At 36.7% G+C, this 20,261-nt stretch overlaps 1 protein-coding gene across 39 annotated transcripts in view; it reads left to right on the plus strand.

Annotated features, from left to right (window-relative positions):
• Positions 1–20,261, plus strand: part of PUM2 (pumilio RNA binding family member 2) — a 106,319-nt gene that overhangs the window by 52,832 nt on the left and 33,226 nt on the right. For all 39 annotated transcript variants that reach the window (XM_065527357.2, XM_065527351.2, XM_045369727.3 and 36 more), the window contains 5 exons: positions 1,675–1,800; positions 4,540–4,682; positions 8,285–8,423; positions 16,455–16,598; positions 16,713–17,000. In XM_065527357.2, the coding sequence (XP_065383429.1) occupies positions 1,675–1,800; positions 4,540–4,682; positions 8,285–8,423; positions 16,455–16,598; positions 16,713–17,000 (840 nt within the window). The remainder of the gene's footprint in view (positions 1–1,674; positions 1,801–4,539; positions 4,683–8,284; positions 8,424–16,454; positions 16,599–16,712; positions 17,001–20,261) is intronic.

Below are 20,261 nucleotides of genomic sequence, written 5' to 3' on the forward strand. Positions count from 1 at the left end.
CACACCAAACAGGAGACACCAGCTGGGTGTCCTCTAATACAGTTCCAACGCTTTCTACCCAGAGACAGTGTCAGATCCCAGAAGTTGAGGCCTCAGTCTCCAAGACTGCTTTCCACCCCCAACACAACACTAGTCGCAAGTCTGGGCCTCCAGAACGTCTGACCGACTGGCTTCAAGTTGGAGTTCCCACAAACCCCTCTTTGGGTTTCATTTGCTGGAGTGCCTCACAGTACACTTACTTTTACTGGTTTATTACGAAAGATAATGTAAAGGATACAGGTGTACAGAGCTGCTGGGTATGGCGAGGTATGGAGGAAGGGGTGCGGAGCTTCCATGCCCTCCCTGGGCGTGCCCCGCTTCAGGAGCCTGAATTTTGATTTTAAGGCCTAGTAAGATATATTTTCCTTTTGAATACTTTTTAAAAATATTACTATTATCATTATTTATTATTATTATTATTATTTTATTTTTTTGAGATGGAGTCTCACCCTCTTGCCCAGACTGGAGTACAGTAGTGTGATCTCGTCTCACTGCAACCTCTGCCTCCCGGGTTCAAGTGATTCTGCTGCCTCAGCCTCCTGAGTAGCTGGGATTACAGGCGTCTGCCACCACTCCCGGCTAATTTTTTTGTATTTTTAGTAGAGACGGGGTTTCACCATGTTGGCCAGGCTGGTCTTGAACTCCTGACCTCAGTTGTTCCACCCGCCTTGGCCTCCCAAAGCGCTGGAATTACAAGCATGACGAGCCACCACACTTGGCCTATTATTTTTTATTTATTTTTGAGACAGGATCTCGTGAAGTAATTTTTTCCAGTAGCTATGGTTGAAAGACCTACACAGTAATTCCTCAACATCTGAGAGTTTCTTCTCTCTTGAATGAGTACTGCAAATGTATATTTTTAGATCTTTTTCAGCCTTTACTAAATTCATATGGTGAACATATGTTACACTCAAAAGTGAGTGTAACTGGCCTTTCAGCTCTTTCTTGTTTCCCTATTGACTGTAGGGTAAAGTCCAAACTACTTAGCATGAGCCAGGAAGCTCTTCATTGGTCTTCATGATGGTTGTAGCTCCAGTTTTATTTTATCTTACACTATACCTCATTCATTTTACTCGCCCCTTCCAAAGTTTATTAGATGTTCCTCCTCTCTATGCCCAGAGCACTTAATATGCTATATTCTGTTTGCTAATATACCTGTTTTTCTCACCAGATGGAATGCTTTGTGAGGGCAGATTGTATATTCCTGCCTCACTGAACCCCTACCTCATAATGTGACTTTATAAGATTGAGTGAAAAGCTACTATTTACCAGTAGCAGTTCTAGCTCTCACATTTATTTTGTGCCAGTCTCGTGCTAGTACTGTGCAGTCATTTACTTTTTATTTTTGAATTTATATTTTTATTTTCTATAACATACCCCTAGAGACAGTACAGTTATGTCATAATTGGTATTACATTTAATTCTCATAACAATTCTATAAAACAGCTGTTTCTTAAATGAAAACTTTAGAATTAGTGGTACATGCCCAAGGTCACTTAGTGAAAATGTAACCATTATGCCCACTCTACTCCCCGCCCCCATTCCACACCAGATTCAGAGTAGAAATGTTTTTATCTAATGAAAAAAATCATACTTCACATTGTTGTTTATTATTTCTCCCCTTTTAAAATATAGCTGGTGTATTCTCAGCAGGCCTTGCTCCAGCTGCATTTGTGCCAAATCCGTACATTATTAGTGCTGCTCCTCCAGGAACCGATCCGTATACTGCAGCAGGATTGGCTGCAGCAGCTACATTAGCAGGTAACATACTGTTCGTTTATCTTTATTATGGCTACTTTTCAATGTATTTAGTTTTGGGTGTAAGCTTTATTTTTATCTATTTGGGCAATTTGAAATTTCTGAGAAAAACTGAAACATTATCCAGAATGAACTAAAGTTTCCAGGAAGTTAGTATTATTTTTCAGTTGTAATGCTTCAGGGAAACGCTTACGCAATAACTTTTCCTCCTATACGTAATTGGCTTACATTTCAGCTTTATAGTTTTAGAAATCTATTGTCAACCATGAATCTCCATTTTAATGACCAACCCCATTACCCACAGAGACAATGCAAAGTAAAATTACTTCTCAGAAAATAAAATAAAGGTAGGTGTCCTGCATATATAGGTCAGGGATAGAATAGAGTAAGCTAAACAGATATGGTAATTTTGAGAAAATATGTGTCTAGAATTTCTCGAGCAATGCTAAAATGTACAAACAAGCTAGGGGACAAAACGTTTGGATCAAGTTAGAAAGAACTGACTAAAAACTGCCCAGCCTGAGACTATCACTCAGAATCTGAAATAAAAGCCAAAGCTGTCCAGATGCAGTGGCTCACACCTGTAATCCTAGCTCTTTGGGATGCCAAAGCGCCCAGCCTGGGCGACAGAGTGAGACTGTCTAAAAACAAAAACAACAAAAAAGCTGTATTTATTGTCTGTATAAGTAAGGAAAAGTTGTGTGCTGATCAGACACAGTCTTATTTGAACAAAGCAATTGGCTGATCTTAGTTGGGGTTGTTGGGAAGAGTTCGTTTTAGGTGGAGGTGGCTACAAAGACAGAAATGAGTTAGTCTTGAGGCATTGTTTATATTGATTATACAGGCAAGAATAGGTTGATGTCTGCCTTAGAATTTTGTTTATTGGAATGAGTCTGCTAATAGGCTGACTTCAAAACTTGAGGCTGTCGCTGGTTGTTTTTTTTTTTGTTTTTTTTTTTTTGGCTTTGAGCGTTATCTTCACTGAAATATTGTCACTAATCAGTTTGAAATTCACTTCTGACAGTCAGTCTTTTCCTAGGAGACTTACTTTTAAAGTCAAGATCTTGTTTTAAAAAATGGGGAAGAAATTTCAGATTTATACTTGATATCTGAGCTACCAGAATGAAACTAAACTGTCATTCATTAGCTTTTGGTGTGGACTTGGATGTGATTCTATAAGGATGTGAGCTTTTCTGGTGCCATTTAACTGGATGTTAGTACGTAAAGTGTTGGTATAATACAGAGAACCACCTAACTGTGGGTCTGATAGAAGTAACTTTAAGAGGTCATTTAGTTTGTGTATTAGTATTCTATGTATTTTGGACTTAGGTTTTCTAGGACCAGCATTGTCCAATAGAAATACAATGTGAGCCAGAAAATGTAGTTTAAGATTTTGTAGTAGCCACATTATAAAAGTAAAAAACAATAAAATTATGTTCAATAATACTCTTTAATTTGTCCCGATGTATCCAAAATATTATAATTTCAGCATGTTAATAAATTCAGGCTTCTGGCTAGGTTGGATGAGTTTCTAGGTAGATGTCATTAATAGAGTTTACAAAACTTTTATTTTTTTGCAATGTATCCTTTCATTTTTACAATGTATCCTTTTTATTTTATTTTTAAAATGTATCCTTTTCATTGTTTTATTTTTACAGTGTACCCTTTTATTATTTTACAGTGTATCTTTATTTTATTTGTACAATGTATCCTTTTTTTGTAAAGTCTATGCAGTGTTTTAATAGTCCTCATTTCAGGTTCAGCTTACCTGGCTATCTATAGAAATAAAAACTTTTTATTTTAGTGATTCAGTCAAATATACTGGGCTTTTTTCCCCTTTGAATGCAACGTGAAACCGAGAGTTTGACTTTTAAAAATATATTAATACAAATAAAGATGTCCTAAAATTCCACTGATAACATTTTAGGACATGTTTGTTATGTAAGTCAGGAATCATGACATTTTATTCATTATTTTAATGGTGAAGCTTTTTGTACATAAACTATTTACTCTCCAGGAATCAAATATTATCTTGAATAAAGTAGACTAGAGCAGGAACAATTTATTCTTATTTTCCTAGTTTGCCTTCTGTTTTTCTTTGTGCTTGTATTATCTAGTGCTTTCTTGTCTTGACTCGGTTTCATTTTCCTAACCACATAAATGCTGATGTCTCATTTGTTTTCTTATAATTTGCAATTGTTCTGTGAGAATTGTGACTAACTGCGAAATATGAAAAATATTTAAATTTTAAGGTTTTCAATTCGGTTACCATTGTAGCATGCTTGGTACCAGAATATTCCTCAGTTTTGTGTTATAGATTGGAAAGTAAAATATTTAAAAATTATTTTGTAATCCATCTCAGTAGTCAAAATTCTGAGAGAAGTAATGAATTGAGCATTTAAAAAATCTTAGTTTTATGGAAACTGTGTTCTCTGAATATCTTATCTGTGTAGTGTCAGACCCAAAAATTGGCATTTGTTAAATGTTGGATAGATGGTTAAGTGTCCTATCAGTTTATTGGTAGCCTTGAGGTTGGATTCTCATCTTTTCCTTTTAAGACCATTGCTGTCACCCATCAATACTTTGTTTTTTATTATAAAGACGTGTTCTTCTCTAGGTCTTCTTTCTGCCCCCTTTTATAATCTAATGATAGGTAACTAACCTCATGTCTCATAGGTAACTAACCTCATGTCTCTGTAAAATCTAGTAACTTTTTTTTCGGGGGTCGGGTGTGGGGTTCAGGTCCAGCAGTGGTTCCACCTCAGTATTACGGCGTTCCATGGGGGGTGTATCCAGCCAACTTATTTCAGCAGCAAGCTGCAGCTGCGGCAAATAACACAGCCAATCAGCAAGCAGCATCACAAGCTCAGCCTGGACAGCAACAGGTAGGCCTTCCTTCTGTAAAGTAATACCAAGTATTCTTTGAAATTCTTTGAGCCCCTAATGTTTAAGATTTGTGTTTTTCGACTTATGTTTCCTCACTGTGTAACATGACACCTGGCATATAGTTGATACACAAGTATTTATGCGTGGGATTTTTTTTTTCCTAGTCACTATTTTATGAATTTAAAAGATTTGGCTGTATTCAGTTTCTGTGTTTCTGTTATTTTGCGATCTTGAAATCTAGCAGTTTCTAAATTTCTTTTCCTCACTTACTAGTATGTTAATAATGTTCCCATCAAAATAATTATTCTTCCATATTTTTCCAGGTATTTAAATTACAATTTTAAATGTTAACGTGTTTCTGACCAGTAAAAAGAGATTAGTAGGTATTTTATATTTTTAAGCAAGAAATGATAATATATTTTGACTAAAGGTTAGCTTTAATTTCTAGAAAAATAAAGATGTTTATATCTTTAAAATTTCAGCCTTTTTCAGAAGAACTAACTTGATAAATCTAAAAGCAATATATATCAGGATTCTGGCTGTCACATTCATTATATTTATACCAAAGAAGCACCATGGTATTACTTGGCAGTTAAACTTTATTCTGAATTTCCTTTAATATATGCTATTTATTTATTTATTTATTTTCATTTATTTTTTTTTTGACAGTCTTACTCTGTCACCTAGGCTGGAGTGTAGTGGCATGATCTCGGTTCACTGCAACTTCCACCTCGGGCTCAAGCGACTCTCATACCTCAGTCTCCCAAGTAGCTGAGATTACAGGTGTGCACCACCACACCCAGCTAATTTCTTCTATTTTTATTAGAGATGGGGTATCACCATGTTGGCCAGGCTGGTCTTGAACTCCCGGCCTCAAGTAATCAACCCACCTCAGCCTTCCAAAGTGCTGGGATTACAGGCATGAGCCACCGCCCTCGGCTAATATATTTTGATTCTAAATAAGATGCTCTGTTGAAGCTGTTTTTGGCTCAGTCCTTGGACATCATATCACTTCATTGTTTAATAACTTATTTTTTAATCTGTATCTCTGGACAAACGTAATGTCACATTAGCTTAAAATATACACACATGTGTTTGATTCTTACAGAGAGGGACTTAAAATGACTCCCTCTTGTCCTGAGTAGTGTAAAATTAATGATTAAGTTTATCATGCTTGTATATGATTGCTACAACAGCTATGTATTCCAGAATAGCAAACCTTGACCAGACTAAATTTCCACCTTGTTTTCATACAATCTTGTGTTCTTTTTAAAATATTATGTTTAAAAGCTGCTTTTACTCTTATTAAGGCTTCTGAATCCTGAAAACTTGATTTGGTCTACAGCAGTCTCATAACAAATTCATACTTTATTTGCCAAATCTTTTCGTATTTCCGTTTTCAGCCTTAGAAAAAAAATTTTTTTTTTTTTTTTGAGATGGAGTTTCGCTCTTGTCGCCCAGGCTGGAGTGCAATGGAGTGATCTCAGTTCACCACAACCTCCGCCTCCTGGGTTCAAGCAATTCTCCTGCCTCAGCCTCCCAGGTAGTTGGGATTACAGGTGCTTGCCATCATGCCTGGCTAATTTTGTGTTTTTAGTAGAGACGGGGTTTCTCCATGTTGGTCAGGCTGGTCTTGAACTCCTGAGCTCAGGTGATCCACCCGCCTTGGCCTCCCAGAGTGCTGGGATTACAGATGTGAGCCACCGTGCCCAGCCTAGAAAATAATTTTAATAAAATCTAATTTTAGGCCGGGTGCAGAGGTCAGGAGTTTGAGACCAGCCTGGCCAAAATGGCGAAACCCCATCTCTACTAAAAATACAAAAACTTAGCCAGGTGTGGTGGCGTGTCCCAGCTACTGGAGAGGCTGAGGTGGGAAAATCACTTGAATCCAGGAGGTAGAGGTTGCAGTGAGCTGAGATCATGCCATTGCACTCCAGCCTATGTGACAGAGCGAGACTTCGTCTCAAAACAAAGGATAAAAAAAAGAAAAAAATCTAATTTTAAAGTCTTTAAGATTTTGCCATTCTTCCTACTCCCAAACAAATCTTAAAAAAAAAAAAAAAAAAAAAAACTACCGACTGTTAGCAACAGGTCTTACAGCACTGAGCTCTGGGGGCTTGGTGCACTGACGTGGGGCCAGCCGTGGGGAGGCGGGGATCAAGTGGCCGAGGCCAGGATTTTGGCCACCTCCTGGGCAAGTTGCGGGACAGTGGCGCCGGGAGCAAAAGCGGCACAACGCAGCTCATGCACTTGGAGTCCTTTTATGAAAAAAACCTCCTCCTGGGCTTATCAAGGAAGATGAGACTAAGCCAGGAGACTGCATACCAGATGTACCAGGCAATGAACATGACAGGGAATTTCTGGCTCACACACCAACTAAAGGACTTTGGGACTTTGGATACCACTGGGGAAAGAAATCAAAGTTAAGAAGTTACTTTTCTTTGGATTGCTTCATAATTTCTTGATGATGGAAAATTCATTCCTAAAGCAACAAGATTAAAGGATGCTTGGGTTGGCGTTGCAAATGGTATGGTCACCAAACGGCGACAAAGAATGCCCTTTTTTAATCAAAGGCAACCAAAAGTTAGAACAGTTCAGAGCAGCACATGGAGATCCCATGTATGGCATCATATGAGGCAATAAAAGACATGAAAAGGATGTAAGGATACAGCAGTTAAAACAGTTACTGGAGGATTCTACCTCAGATGAAGATGGGAGCAGCTCCAGTTCCTCTGAAATAAAGAGAAACACAAGAAAAAGAGGAGGAAAGAAAAGCATAAGAAGAGGAAAGAAAAGCATAAGAAAAGGAAGAAGGAGAAGAAAAAATGGAAGCACAAATCTTCTAAGTCAAATGAGAGTTCTGACTAAGGGTGACAAGGACTTGACTTGTTCAACATTCTCTTCTCAAGAATTAAACACTGTAGCCAAGGAACAGAGGAAGATGCAGTCAGATAAAGTACCAGCATAGAGAGGCCGAGAGAGGAGGATATGTGGCTCACAGCAGTGAGCTCCCACCCGCCTTCTGGTGAAGATGTGACCCCAGGAGGAGTGTCTCCTTCCATGTGCTAGCTCTGGATGGAGGCTGATTTTAGGCAGGAAAGTTTCTTCCATGTTGTCTTCCCTGCTGGTCACATGAGTTTACCATTCATTCTTTTGAAAAATCTTCCACAAGGTGGCAGGACTGAGGGAATCTCTGAGGCGTGTCTTCCAGGCCCAGCCACAGCTTGTGCCCTCCACAGTGTGGATTCAGTTCAGGTGGAAGACAGTCTGGAGTCTTCTCTGTTGTTGAGAATAATAAAAGCTCATTATTTATTTTTTTTAAAAAACTACCTTGTTAACACGAATATTAGAAATAGTTATTAACCAAAGATTTTCTGTAACCTCCCATGTTGCTTTATAGATTGTTCTAGCTGTTAAGAGCTAGTGATTGCTTTTGATGTTAATGTATTTTGTGATTTTTCATGCTAAATCTACATTTCCTTGCATGTAAATGTTTAAAGAATATCCAAATGCTGTTTGTAATAAATACACAGTTGTCCAAGATAAATTTACTTATCCATTATTTTATATTGATTTTAAGAAAATCATTTTACCTTTGTAGGTTCTCCGTGCTGGAGCAGGTCAGCGTCCTCTTACTCCCAATCAGGGTCAGCAAGGGCAGCAAGCAGAATCACTTGCGGCAGCTGCAGCAGCAAATCCAACTTTGGCTTTTGGTCAGGGTCTTGCTACTGGCATGCCAGGTATACAGTTGGTCATTTGTGGAAATTTGAATAGATTTAAAATGTTAAGTGTAGGTACTCACACTGAAGAGTGAAAAGAAATCAAACTGTATTTAAAATCTTGCCAACCTATAACGAAATATTTAGAACTCAGATGCTAATAATTGAAATCAGTATTGATTGTGAGAGTCAGTGACAGGAATGGCAAATATGTATCAGAATTCTCAATGCAGCCATTTTTTATAACATCTATCTAAACCTAACCCAGAATTTTTAGTATATAGCTTCAAGAAGTAAAACAGTTGTTGAGAGTTGGTATGCAAGACAGAACCTATTTGCCACTCCTGCCTTGTAAGAATAGTTGTTAATACCAGAAGAGTTTGCAGCTAATGTTTTTTACTTTGAACCCTGTTTAATTTTGTTTAGCCCATTTATAGCATTTAAAGCTATTATTTATAACTTAATAGCAACAATGTCGATAATGTGTCTATGAAAGCCTAGTATAAAAAAATTACAGTATAAAATTTCTACCTATTGCTACTGTACAACTTTTGGGAAAGGGCAACAAAGTACTTTTTTTGTGAAACGATCACTAATAATAATGGAGGAAGGAAGGTTGTTTTCTAAGAAAAAAAATGCAGCACTTGTTTTTAAACTTTAAAGCTATATTTGAATATCAACAGATAAGGCATAACTTGCCATTCTTTTCTGAAGATTTAAGTATGCTTTTTTTCACGTTTGGTATATCAGTGGTTGTCCCTATATCAGTGGGTTACTTATTAATAATATTTGAGTTCCAATTTCCATTTAATCGTAATGCAGTTTACTTTTCTATTCAGATCATTTAAGAAATATGTTCAGTGTATTGGAAAAAATGACTTGCATGATTGAGGGTTTCTTTTATATATTAAGTACTTGTAAATATTTGGTATGTTATTTGAAGGATTTCTATTTCAGTTACATTTATTCTTCTCTGGAATTCTAAGAACTGAATTTATCATCTTGTGTGGTTCACGGGATAAAGAGAAGATTTTCATCATGCTGTCCCTGAAGTAGAAATAATAGTACAGTGGGTGGCATTCTCATTATTTTATTTTTTATACGCCAGCCATATATTTTTGCTTCCTGGACTCTACTGTCATGGAGTCATTGTGGATTAGAGACCTTGGCAAAAGCAGACTTTTGAGAAGTGGACTGTAAAGCTGAAGTTGTTTTAGGCACATGGATGTTGGGCTGAAAAGAAGTGAGCTGGGAGTTTTTGAGGGCCACTAAGACTATTTTAGGTTCTTCTTAGATTTCAGCTATATGTAGAACGGGGAGAGGAGTTATGGAGTACAACAATTTTTCCTGCTTAACTAGTTTCTCTGTGGAACCTGGAATTAAGAGAGTGCCTCTGGCCTGCATGTATTTGCTGTGTCCTATAACCCATTGATCCTCCTAGGCTCTTGATGCTGGCCCTATTACTCATTTCTTATAAATACCTTTGCTCTTTATATTCAGCTCATAGTTTTATTTCTTCTTCTTTTTTTTTTTTTTTTATTAAGATGGAGTCTCACTCTGTCACCCAGGCTGGAGTGCAGTGGCACAATCTCAGCTCAGTGCAACATCCGCCTCCCAGGTTCAAGCAATTCTTGTGCCTCAGCCTCCCGAGTAGCTGGGATTACAGGGACACACCACCATGTCCAGCTAAATTTTGTATTTTTTTGTTGAGACAGGGTTTCACTTTGTTGGCCAGGCTGGTCTGAAACTCCTAACCTCAAGTGATCCACCTGCCTTGGGCTCCCAAAGTGCTGGGATTATAGGCATGAGCCACTGAGCAAATAAAATCAAAGTATTTTGCTCTTAATTTTGTTAATTTCAATCTTACAATTTAGTTTTATATTCATATTTCTTCTTTCCCTTCTTTGAGAAAGCTCTTTTTTCCTCTCTTTTGCTGCTGTTCAACAGTGAATTCTGTTAGTAATTCTAGAAAAAAGCAACTTTTTGTTCTATATTTGTCTAAAAACAGTTGATTATATCTTTTGAGTGATGATAAAAATAGGTAATTTTTTTTTTTTTTTTTTTTTTGAGACAGAGTCTCGCTCTGTCGCCCAGGCTGGAGTGCTGTGGTGCATGCAGTCTTGGCTTACTGCAACCTCTGCCTCCCGGGTTCAAGCGATTCCTCTTCCTCAGCCTCCTGAGTAGGTGGGACTTCATAGGTGCGTGCCACCATGCCCAACTTCGTAATTTTAGTAGAGAAGGGGCTTCTCTGTCACCAGGCTGGAGTGCAGTGGCACAGTCTTGGCTCACTGCAACCTCAGCGTCCCAAGTAGCTGGGATTACAGGCACTTGCCACCAGCCCAACTAATTTTTGTATTTTTAGTAGGCATAGGGTTTCACCATATTGGCCAGGATGGTCTTGAACTCCTGACCTTGTGATCTGCCCACCTTGGCCTCCCAAATGCTGGGATTACAGGCCTGAGCCATTGCATGCAGCCCTACCCTTTTTAGAAATATAAATGTAAAAACCACTCTCATAAGAAGGGCCTTACTAGAATTTGTATTTGTATGTTTCGGTGACTTTTGGGCTGTTCACATGATCCCTTCACACTAAAACTTTCTTTGATGCCGCCTTTACTTCATTCTGCCCAGGCTGTGACGATGAAATAATTCTCGTTTTCCATATCAAATAGTTACATAGTTATAAAGCTAATGTGTATACTAAAAAGGGCTCACTTGAGAAAATCGATGTTCCTTCAGGGCTCATACTTTAACTCTTCTTTCTAGCTTTCTTCAGTACTTTATCAGATCCCTAGTTACTGTCCTGTTCTTAACTCTTCTGCTTTATCTTGTGTGCTATTGTTTTTCTATCTTGAATCTTAAGTCTTTCCCCCTCCCAGTCCTTCGTTTCAACCCACTGTGCTGTTCTGCCTGTTCAGTCCTAAAAAGCTTTATCTCTACTCTGCTTCTCTCATGGACTATTAGTCAAAATTTATACTCTACCCCATACCTCTTTTAAATTCTGCCTCCATAATTCCTTTGTAGTGTCTCTAATATAAGTTAGAGACAGTTACAAACTATAATTTCCTCTGTATCTTTTTATGCTCAGTTTGTTGCACAGGTGAACCCTGTTGACTCTGTCCAACTCTTTGTAACTCCTTTCTGCTGAGTGGTATTTCACTGGTAGCCTTTTCACCTCTCATTGCTTTTTTATTAGTCTCTGCTTCCTCTATATATATCCTTAAATATAAAAGACAGTCTGACTTAATGGCTACCTTCTTCAGAGTTAGATTTGCTGTATTTCCACCACATAGCTATTGTGTAACCATGCGCAAGTTATTTTCCTCTTTGAATTTTGGTTTCAGATAGGAAAAATGGAGATCCTTTACGCTTATTCCTTAGGAGAGTATATTTTCATTAATCCTTTCAACTGTCAACCCTGTGAGTTTACATCTGCATCTTGAATTCTTTTCTGAACACCTAATACATACATGTCTGTCCTTGTACCAAACATTTCTACTTTTATGTTGCAGGCACTCTTCAAATTGAAAATGTCAGAAAATGAACTCACATTTCCAAATGTTCCTGTCTACTGTTTACCTTGTTTCACTTAACTCTACTATTCTTTAGAACTAGAAACTCTTAGCTTCAACCTCAAAGTTATCTGTAACTATTGGTTTTCTTCTATGCCTCCACATCCAATGACTTACCAATTCTCTACCATTCTGCCTCATGGTCATTTTTATTTTTATAGAGGCAGTGTCTGTGTTGCCAGACTGGTCTTGAACTCCTGGCCTCAAGCAATTTTCCTGCCTTGGCCTCCCAAAATGCTGAGATTATAGGCCTACCAAATGTCTCGAATTCCTTTATAGTCCTGTGCTTTAATGCACTAGACCATATACTGTTATCCAAACATACCATGCACTTCTATGCCTCTAGTCCTAGCTCATGTTCCTTTTTTTTTTTTCCTAGCTTAAAATACCCCTTTATAAATTTTAAACAAAATTGGTGTGTATAGTGTTTGCTTTTTAAAATTTCAGCCCATAGACATTTTATGATTAACTTTCCTTCTCATCTTAATATGGTCCCTTTCATGAAGCTTTCCTCAATCTTTCCCGGTGCTCATTCATTGATAATTATTCCCTTGTCTGCTCTCTTTGGCGTATTACTCGCACCTTTCTTTAGTACTTCTGTATGCCTTGCATTTCATTTAGCTATTTGTGGTTTATTTTCACCATTCTACAACACTTACTTTAATGTGATTGTAGATGGGAAATGTCTTAAAGTTAGAGAGTTTTGTTACTCTGAAGGGAAGTTGTTAGATCTATGTCATATGTTAAAGTTGATGGCATTTTAGAAATAAGGAGTGTGTTTCCTTCTCTGCTAGATTACATAATTCTTGAGTATGAGGACCATGTTTTTTAGTTTTTGTTTTTCAATTCCCCATGTCTTGTCTTTCTATATCACTCTTCCCTACGTCTTTTTTTTTTCCTTTTCCCACTCTTGATACATTCACCTAACCTTAGTCACAGACTTTCTCAGTAGCAAAAAGATAATTCAGACGAGATCAGGCATGATCAGGGTGGTATGGCCATAGATAAAACAATAATTCAATGGAAATTAGCAGCTTTTGAATGGAATTATAGTGAAAATGCTACATATTTAAACTTGTAGATTAGAACAAAAACAGAACATAAGAGAATATATAGGTTTTAATGATTACATTAGAACATTAGGCTGGAAATGAATGAGATAAGCATTTATCCAGAAACTAAAAAGAAAAAAAAAGAGAATGAAACCAAAGAATGTAGAAGGAAGTATATAATAAAAATTGGAGCTGATGTGAATGAGATAGAGAACAAACAAAATAATTATCCCAGAAATTACTTTGAAAAGACAGTGAAGTTAACCACCTCTTTGAAAAGACAATAAAGTTGATAACCTCAGAGACTCATCAAAACAGAGAAGGCATAAATAACCAATAATAGGAAAATTAAATGGTCATTAGCTATTAGGAACAATCTCATGATAGTAAATTAGAAAATGTAAACTGGATAAATTATGATGTCCATCTTTATCATAAATAGAAACTCTGTTCTTATAATTCTTAGGCCAAAAAATAATGGGAATCCTTGATGCCTTTTTTCCTCACATTCCACGTCTAATCTCAGCAAATCTTGAGGGCTCTCCAAATTCAACTACCTTTCTACCATCACTTCTATTTTGACTTGGTCCTAATTACTTCTCTGGATTAGCTTTCCATCTGGGTTCTCACATATCTTCTTGTCCCTTTTTTCTCCCCTGTGGAGTCCTCTCTCTACGCAGTAACTGAAGTAAATGGAGTAACTGAAGTTATCCAAACATACCATGTTACTTCAGTAACTGAAGTAAATGAAGTAAGAAACGTCAAAGTAATTCACTCCTCTCCTAAAAACTAATGGTTTCCTGCCTGAAGTCAAAGTAAAAGCTCAAGTTATTGCAGTGACCTGTAAGGATCTGGCCCCTTGTTGCCTGTCTTACTCTTCCCTCTGTCTCTCTTCCAGTCGTACTGGCTTACTTTCTGTTCCTTCTATTTGGAAATGTCTTCCTATAGATATCTGCTTCACTAGTTCTCTCAGTTTAGATTTTTCCTCGTATGTCATCTTGTTATGGAGATTCTTCAGGACCCTCCGCTTCGAATTATTAACACTATTGTCACTGCCCAATAACTTGTCTCCACTTTCCCTGTCTGATTTTTCTCTCCTTTTAATATGTAAAACTGTCTAACGTACCTTTTTACTTATTTTTCATTTATCTCACTTGAAGCAGAAAATAATCCCCTTTAAGGATATTTTTCCTTATTTTTCCCTGCTTTATCCCAGTACCTAGAATAGGGCCTGGCATGTGGTAGCCACTTGATAAATATTTGTCAAATTGATGAATTAATGAAAAATTAAGCTAAGTACAGAATGAGAGTGGGAAAAAATATTCTGTGACAAAGGAACAGAATGCACCAAACCCCTGTGCTGAGGGGAAGCATGGTGCCTCTGAGGAGTTTGAAACCCCATTTTTCCCAAAACATAAAATAGGTACTTGGATACCGGGTAAAACTAGAAAGACAGCCAGGAACCAACCAGATCACGTTGTGGGCCATATTCAGAGTTTTGCTTTTCATTTCAAACCCTTTGGAAGGTTTGGAGCAAGAGTGTGGATTGATATCTTTTAATATCAATCTCAGACCACAGTCTCTGTGGGGAATGTGTTATAGACACGGAACAAAAGAGCAAGGGCAGACCATATAATCTGGTTGGACAGGAAAGTAATCATCACAAGAATGGATAGATTTGAGAAAGATTTAGAAGGTAAATGAACAGGCCTTCAGAGATGAGTTGACTGTGGGTTATTTTGTCTCTGGGAATTTATATATGCCAAATTTAATTAAGTAGCAGTTAAGTGCTGTTTGATTTGTCAGTAGAGTGTTTATAGCCAGATGTCCAAATGGATTTACTTTTATTTTTCATTCAAAATCAGATGTTAAGTAAATGACAATGTTTTTGAACAAGAATATTTTTTGTGTGCCTTGGATTTAGGACTAGACCACAAATACTAGTTAAGACTATTGACTGGTATATACATCTTGAAATTTACTAGTAATGTGGATGTTTTATTAGCAGCGTGCTAATGCTTATTCTTGGTCAGAATTACTGTATTTACTGAAAACAACATATGCATGTGGAAGTTTCAGTCTTATAGGTAAAGTGTTTATCTGAGCGTTGTTTATTATATTTGAGCTGAATTTAGCCTACTGTGTTTAAAGGCAATAAAATGCTCATGCTGCATTATCACTAATTTTACTATAACTCTGATTTCTGCATAGTGTTAACAAAATAAGACTAAAATTGATGTTGGAATGTATTTCAATATAGTGTGTGTTTTTAAAAACTTCTTAAAGGGCCAGACACAGTTGGGAGGCTGAGGCGGGAGGATCGGTGGCCCAGGAATTAAAGACTAGGCTAGGCAACATAGTGAGGCCCTATTTCTATAGAAAATAAGAAATTAGCCAGGCCTGGTGGCGTGTACCTGTAGTCCCAGCCACTTAGGATGCTGAGGCAGCAGGATCATGTAAGCCCAGGAGTTCGAGGCAGCAGTGAGCTATGATTATGCCACTATGCTCCAGCCTAGACAACAGAGCAAGACAGCACTCTTTAAGGGAAAAAACAGTTGCTAGTACATTTTTTGCTGATAGTTGTAAGGTTATTGGGCCTCAGTTTTTGTTGCTTTATGAGGCAACCTTTCTCAGCTGAGTTCCAGAAAAGAATAAAGCCTTATTATTCTAAAGTGTCCACAGTGTATATAGTTAACTTCTCTCCTATGATTCCAGAGTGATGCTTGTTATATATCATCCTGAGGAGAATTAACAAAATACTTACTTAAATCATTTTCTGTGTTTTTGGTTCAACAGGGAATCTCCATTGAGAAAGTCTGTTAAAAAGTTAACTTTATTCTCCACTAGTTGTGAAGATTGCAGATTTACCTACCTTGTGCTTAAGGCTACAGTAGAACTAAAGCCTGTGTGATTTTTAATTAAACTCTAGCTTGAGAATCTTCACAAATAGAATGTTTGGCTTAAGTTTTTAAAGAGATGGTTATAAATGAAAATCTAAGGGAATGCTGGTAATAAGGCACTTGGTTTTGAACTTCAATGAAATTGCATAGTAAACATTTCATAAAGTGTTCTACCTTGCTATTTCCAGTTTTTTAAATCCTTCCTCTTCGAAGGACTAAATGGTGGTATTTTTTTCTAATATCAGCCCTTCTTTCATAGTCTGTAGTTTCTATATTAAGGAAAATACCTCTTCATTTTGTGGCCCCTAAGTAAAATTTAGAGAAAAAGTGTTTAATGACAGTCTATTACTTTTTCATATATTTAGTAAGACCTTGTCAAATGTGTTGCGTTGCCTATATTAACTGAGGATTTTATACTAATAATACAAATAGCTGTGTTTTCTAGTTGAAAAATACAAATGCAGGGGGAAAAAAATATGCATGTTTTTGTAATAAGTGCTTTCATTAGTGAACATTTATTTTATTTAGGCTATCAAGTATTAGCTCCAACTGCCTATTATGATCAGACTGGTGCCTTAGTGGTTGGCCCTGGAGCAAGGACTGGCCTTGGAACTCCAGTTCGGTTAATGGCTCCAACACCTGTTTTAATTAGTTCAGCAGCAGCACAAGCTGGTAAGTGTAACTGACATTTTTAGGATAATATTTTTCTGGTGTTGAGATCTCGTTTTTTAAATACAGAATAATTTCCTGGCTGGTTTAAAGAAGTATCTGAAATTTATTTTACAGCAGCGGCAGCAGCAGCTGGAGGAACTGCAAGTAGCCTTACAGGCAGCACAAATGGTCTGTTTCGGCCAGTTGGCACTCAGCCACCGCAGCAGCAGCAGCAACAGCAGCCAAGCACTAATCTGCAATCTAATTCATTTTATGGAAGCAGTTCTTTGACTAATAGCTCCCAGAGTAGTTCTTTATTTTCTCATGGACCTGGTCAACCTGGAAGTACATCTCTTGGCTTTGGAAGTGGTAACTCTTTGGGTGCTGCTATAGGCTCAGCCCTCAGTGGATTTGGTTCATCAGGTAAGTTTTTTTTTACGATGAGCATACTCTGCTAAGTGGAAGAGGTATATGAGTGTGTTTAACATTAAAATAAGCAATAATAGCATGTAGTATAGGAAGGACAGGAATAAAGTATTGGACTACTGGTTTAATTTTGTAGGGAAAAAAGTATCCTGCAAATCTTTTTAACACTCACCAATGTTTAACTCATTACAAGCAGCCTATTCTTAACTCATATGTAATACATTTCCTTTTTCCCTGGCTCTAGGAATTGATTACTGTAATTTTTGTTTTAGTAAGGTTATTTGGGTCAATATATTATTCACTAATTATTAGCTCATCTTCATTCACTACATAATATTAATGTTTGTGGAGGTAAATATTTTGCCATCTTAAATTTTTGGTATTTTAAAGCAGTTATCTTTGTGTGCTTATTAGATGGTTTATTCTTATTAAATGCTGGTAGTTTATTACAGTTTTAAAATTTGGCCTAATACAAAAAAATACATATGTGTGTGTATAAATAATGAAATGTTCTCAACAGAATCCCCTAAGAAACTACCAGTATGGTAGGTTTTTTTAGGTTAAATAAGTTAGCCTTTGTCACTAAAAATTTACTTAAAAGGGTATCTATTCATGTATCTTAGCTTTATATGACACTTAAGAAATCAAAATTTTAAATAGCTTCACTAAATAATTGACCCAGTCAAACTGGTTCCTGGATCCTGTGGTAGAGGAAGAACTAAGTGAAATCAGAAGAGTCCCACGTTGACTTCTTGTTGATACACTTGGTGTATTCTGTGAGTTTTCCACAGTACTCAGGAAACATTACGGAAAAAACAGCTGACCCAGTTCTATTGGTGCAGTTGGCAGCCTTTTCTTCATGAGGATAGGGCTATTTGGACCTCAAGAGATTTTCTGTTTCTATAACATAACTTGCTACAGTCCTTAATATCTGTTTCTCATCTCTTTTCTTACCACATCAAATTATATTCTTTTCTGGTGTGGAAAATGGCAGAACTAACACATGCCAGGCATTATTAACAATGCTTGCCAGTTTTCTAAGGGAGTGTCTTCTGAACTTTTATCATTCATATATACAGGAAGGATGGTCTAGAACAGCCATAAACTTTTAGATGGCAGAATCTCTCTTCATTTATTGTCATGAAATACAATAAGTGAATGTCATATTTGACTGACACAAAATTATATAAAGGCTGCTCATAAGAATCTCTGAGGGAAAATCCAGTGAACATGGGGATTGTTAAATCTTTTCATTTTTGTACTTGAGTTTTTTCATTGCTTTTGGAGTTGTGTATCTCTTTGTCCACCTCACGCACTCCCATAGGACTCATTCCTTGTTTCTAACACAATTGGGACATTTTCTCCAAAGAATCCTAAATATTCTGAGGAAAACTGGAAGAACAAGTAACATAAAAAACTTCTGGAAATAGTTTCTAAATTATAAATTGTAGGCCCTAAATAATTCAGAAAAAAGAGAGCATTGATTAAACCCCATGTTTCCTTTCTCACGTAGTATGTCACTGATGGTCTGGTACAGATTTCTAGCCTCCTACTCAGTTCTTTCAAATTTCCATTTGTTTCTTAGGTAAAGCTCTTTCCCCCTTTCAAGAATTGACATGAACATTTTGTCCCCTACAGATGCCGTTTCCCCAAAACTAACCTTCACGCCTCAGTTATTTACAAGCATGGCTTACTCAATTCTGACTCCAATCTGTAAGAGCTTCATTTTACCTTGCTTTAGAGAGCATTAGTGATTGCCACCCCTGAATGCCAGTAAAGAGTCCATCATCTCCCTTCTCTTGGGCATTTTGTGGGAGTTTATTCAAGTGCTATGCATATGGACTCTTACAGCTTTGCCCACTGCCTTTTCACATTATGGCAATTACATACTTATATGAACTCTAAAACATAATGTGGTTGTGTGCCTGTATGCGCATATATAAGTAACATACACAATCATTCTCTTACCTCTATGATGAAATTATTAATGTTTAACAGTGTTAAATACCCCATTTTATGATACAGTTGGCCAAGAAGCCTAAACGTCGTAACATATAATTTAAATCATCTTTTCTATGACCTGTTATTTTTTTAAAGAGTTGTTACAATTGAAAGTTTATAATTTAGCCTTTTTTTCACAGTCAATGAATGATTAGCAGTCCGTCTACCCTCTTAGATATTTTAGGTACACTTTGTTTCATATCTCATAGTCATACTGTTGGAGATAATTTAGTCATATAGTAAAACTTAAAGAGCCAGCTTCTTTATGTTTAAGGTTATTTCTGAATTATTTTTAAATGTTTGGCTTGGCTTTTCCTTTTTGGAGGAAAATAATATTGCATATGTCAAAACTGGTTTATTGGATTATTTGTCAGGGGAATAATGCTGCTCTCATTAGAGAGCTGTTGTCTTTTCCATTGTCAAATTGTTTTCTGAAATAAATAGGAATTTAAAATGTAGCCATATTTTAGAAAAATCACTTTGACAGTGTCCTTTTAAATTAGCATAGTTAATGTAGCATACATTGCCAGTTTTGCCAAAACCAACTCAAAAATAGCTGTTTTATTACATGTGCTTATAATACATTTTTGCAATAAAAATGCATATAGACACCTCTAGTATTTTCTTACTGTGATATCTTAAAATGTAAAATTTTCAACCAAACATGGTCAGTCTCAGGAACTGCATTGGCTGGTATAAAAGGTTGAATAGCATTATAATCTTTTGCCTAATGTGGTAGCATAAGCCTGTGTTTTTGTTTTTGTTTTTTTACCCCTCTATAGAATTTTGAATGTGGCAAAACCAACGTAATTAAGTTTTCTGTCTGTATTATACTCTTACCTTGGTCTACCCATGATGTACACTCCTTAATTTTTTTCTTTATACCCTGTATGACCTACTTATATATGACTTGTGGTTAAATAAGATTTAATAGAAACTTACAGATTCCTTGGAAAGCATTGCCATATTGGTCCGAATATAGAGCTTGTCATTTAAAAATGTATTTGGCAGGTTCAGAAATGTGGTTTGAAATTTTCTTAGATGTAAAAGTTATTCAGTTAAAAGAGGCTAGTGCTTAGAAATAGGAAGGAAACATACTTGAATATATGGGCTTTAAATGAGACTTGAGAACTGAGAGTTTTGGACAGCCCTTAGAGATGCATGCAGTGGAATTTGATTATCCAGACAGGTGTTGATTAACAGCCAGATCTTGATTAGCTTTTCTAAGCATGTATAGCTCACCAGGACCTACATGGC

This window comes from Macaca fascicularis, chromosome 13 (assembly GCF_037993035.2).
Source record: "Macaca fascicularis isolate 582-1 chromosome 13, T2T-MFA8v1.1".
NCBI lineage: Eukaryota > Metazoa > Chordata > Mammalia > Primates > Cercopithecidae > Macaca > Macaca fascicularis.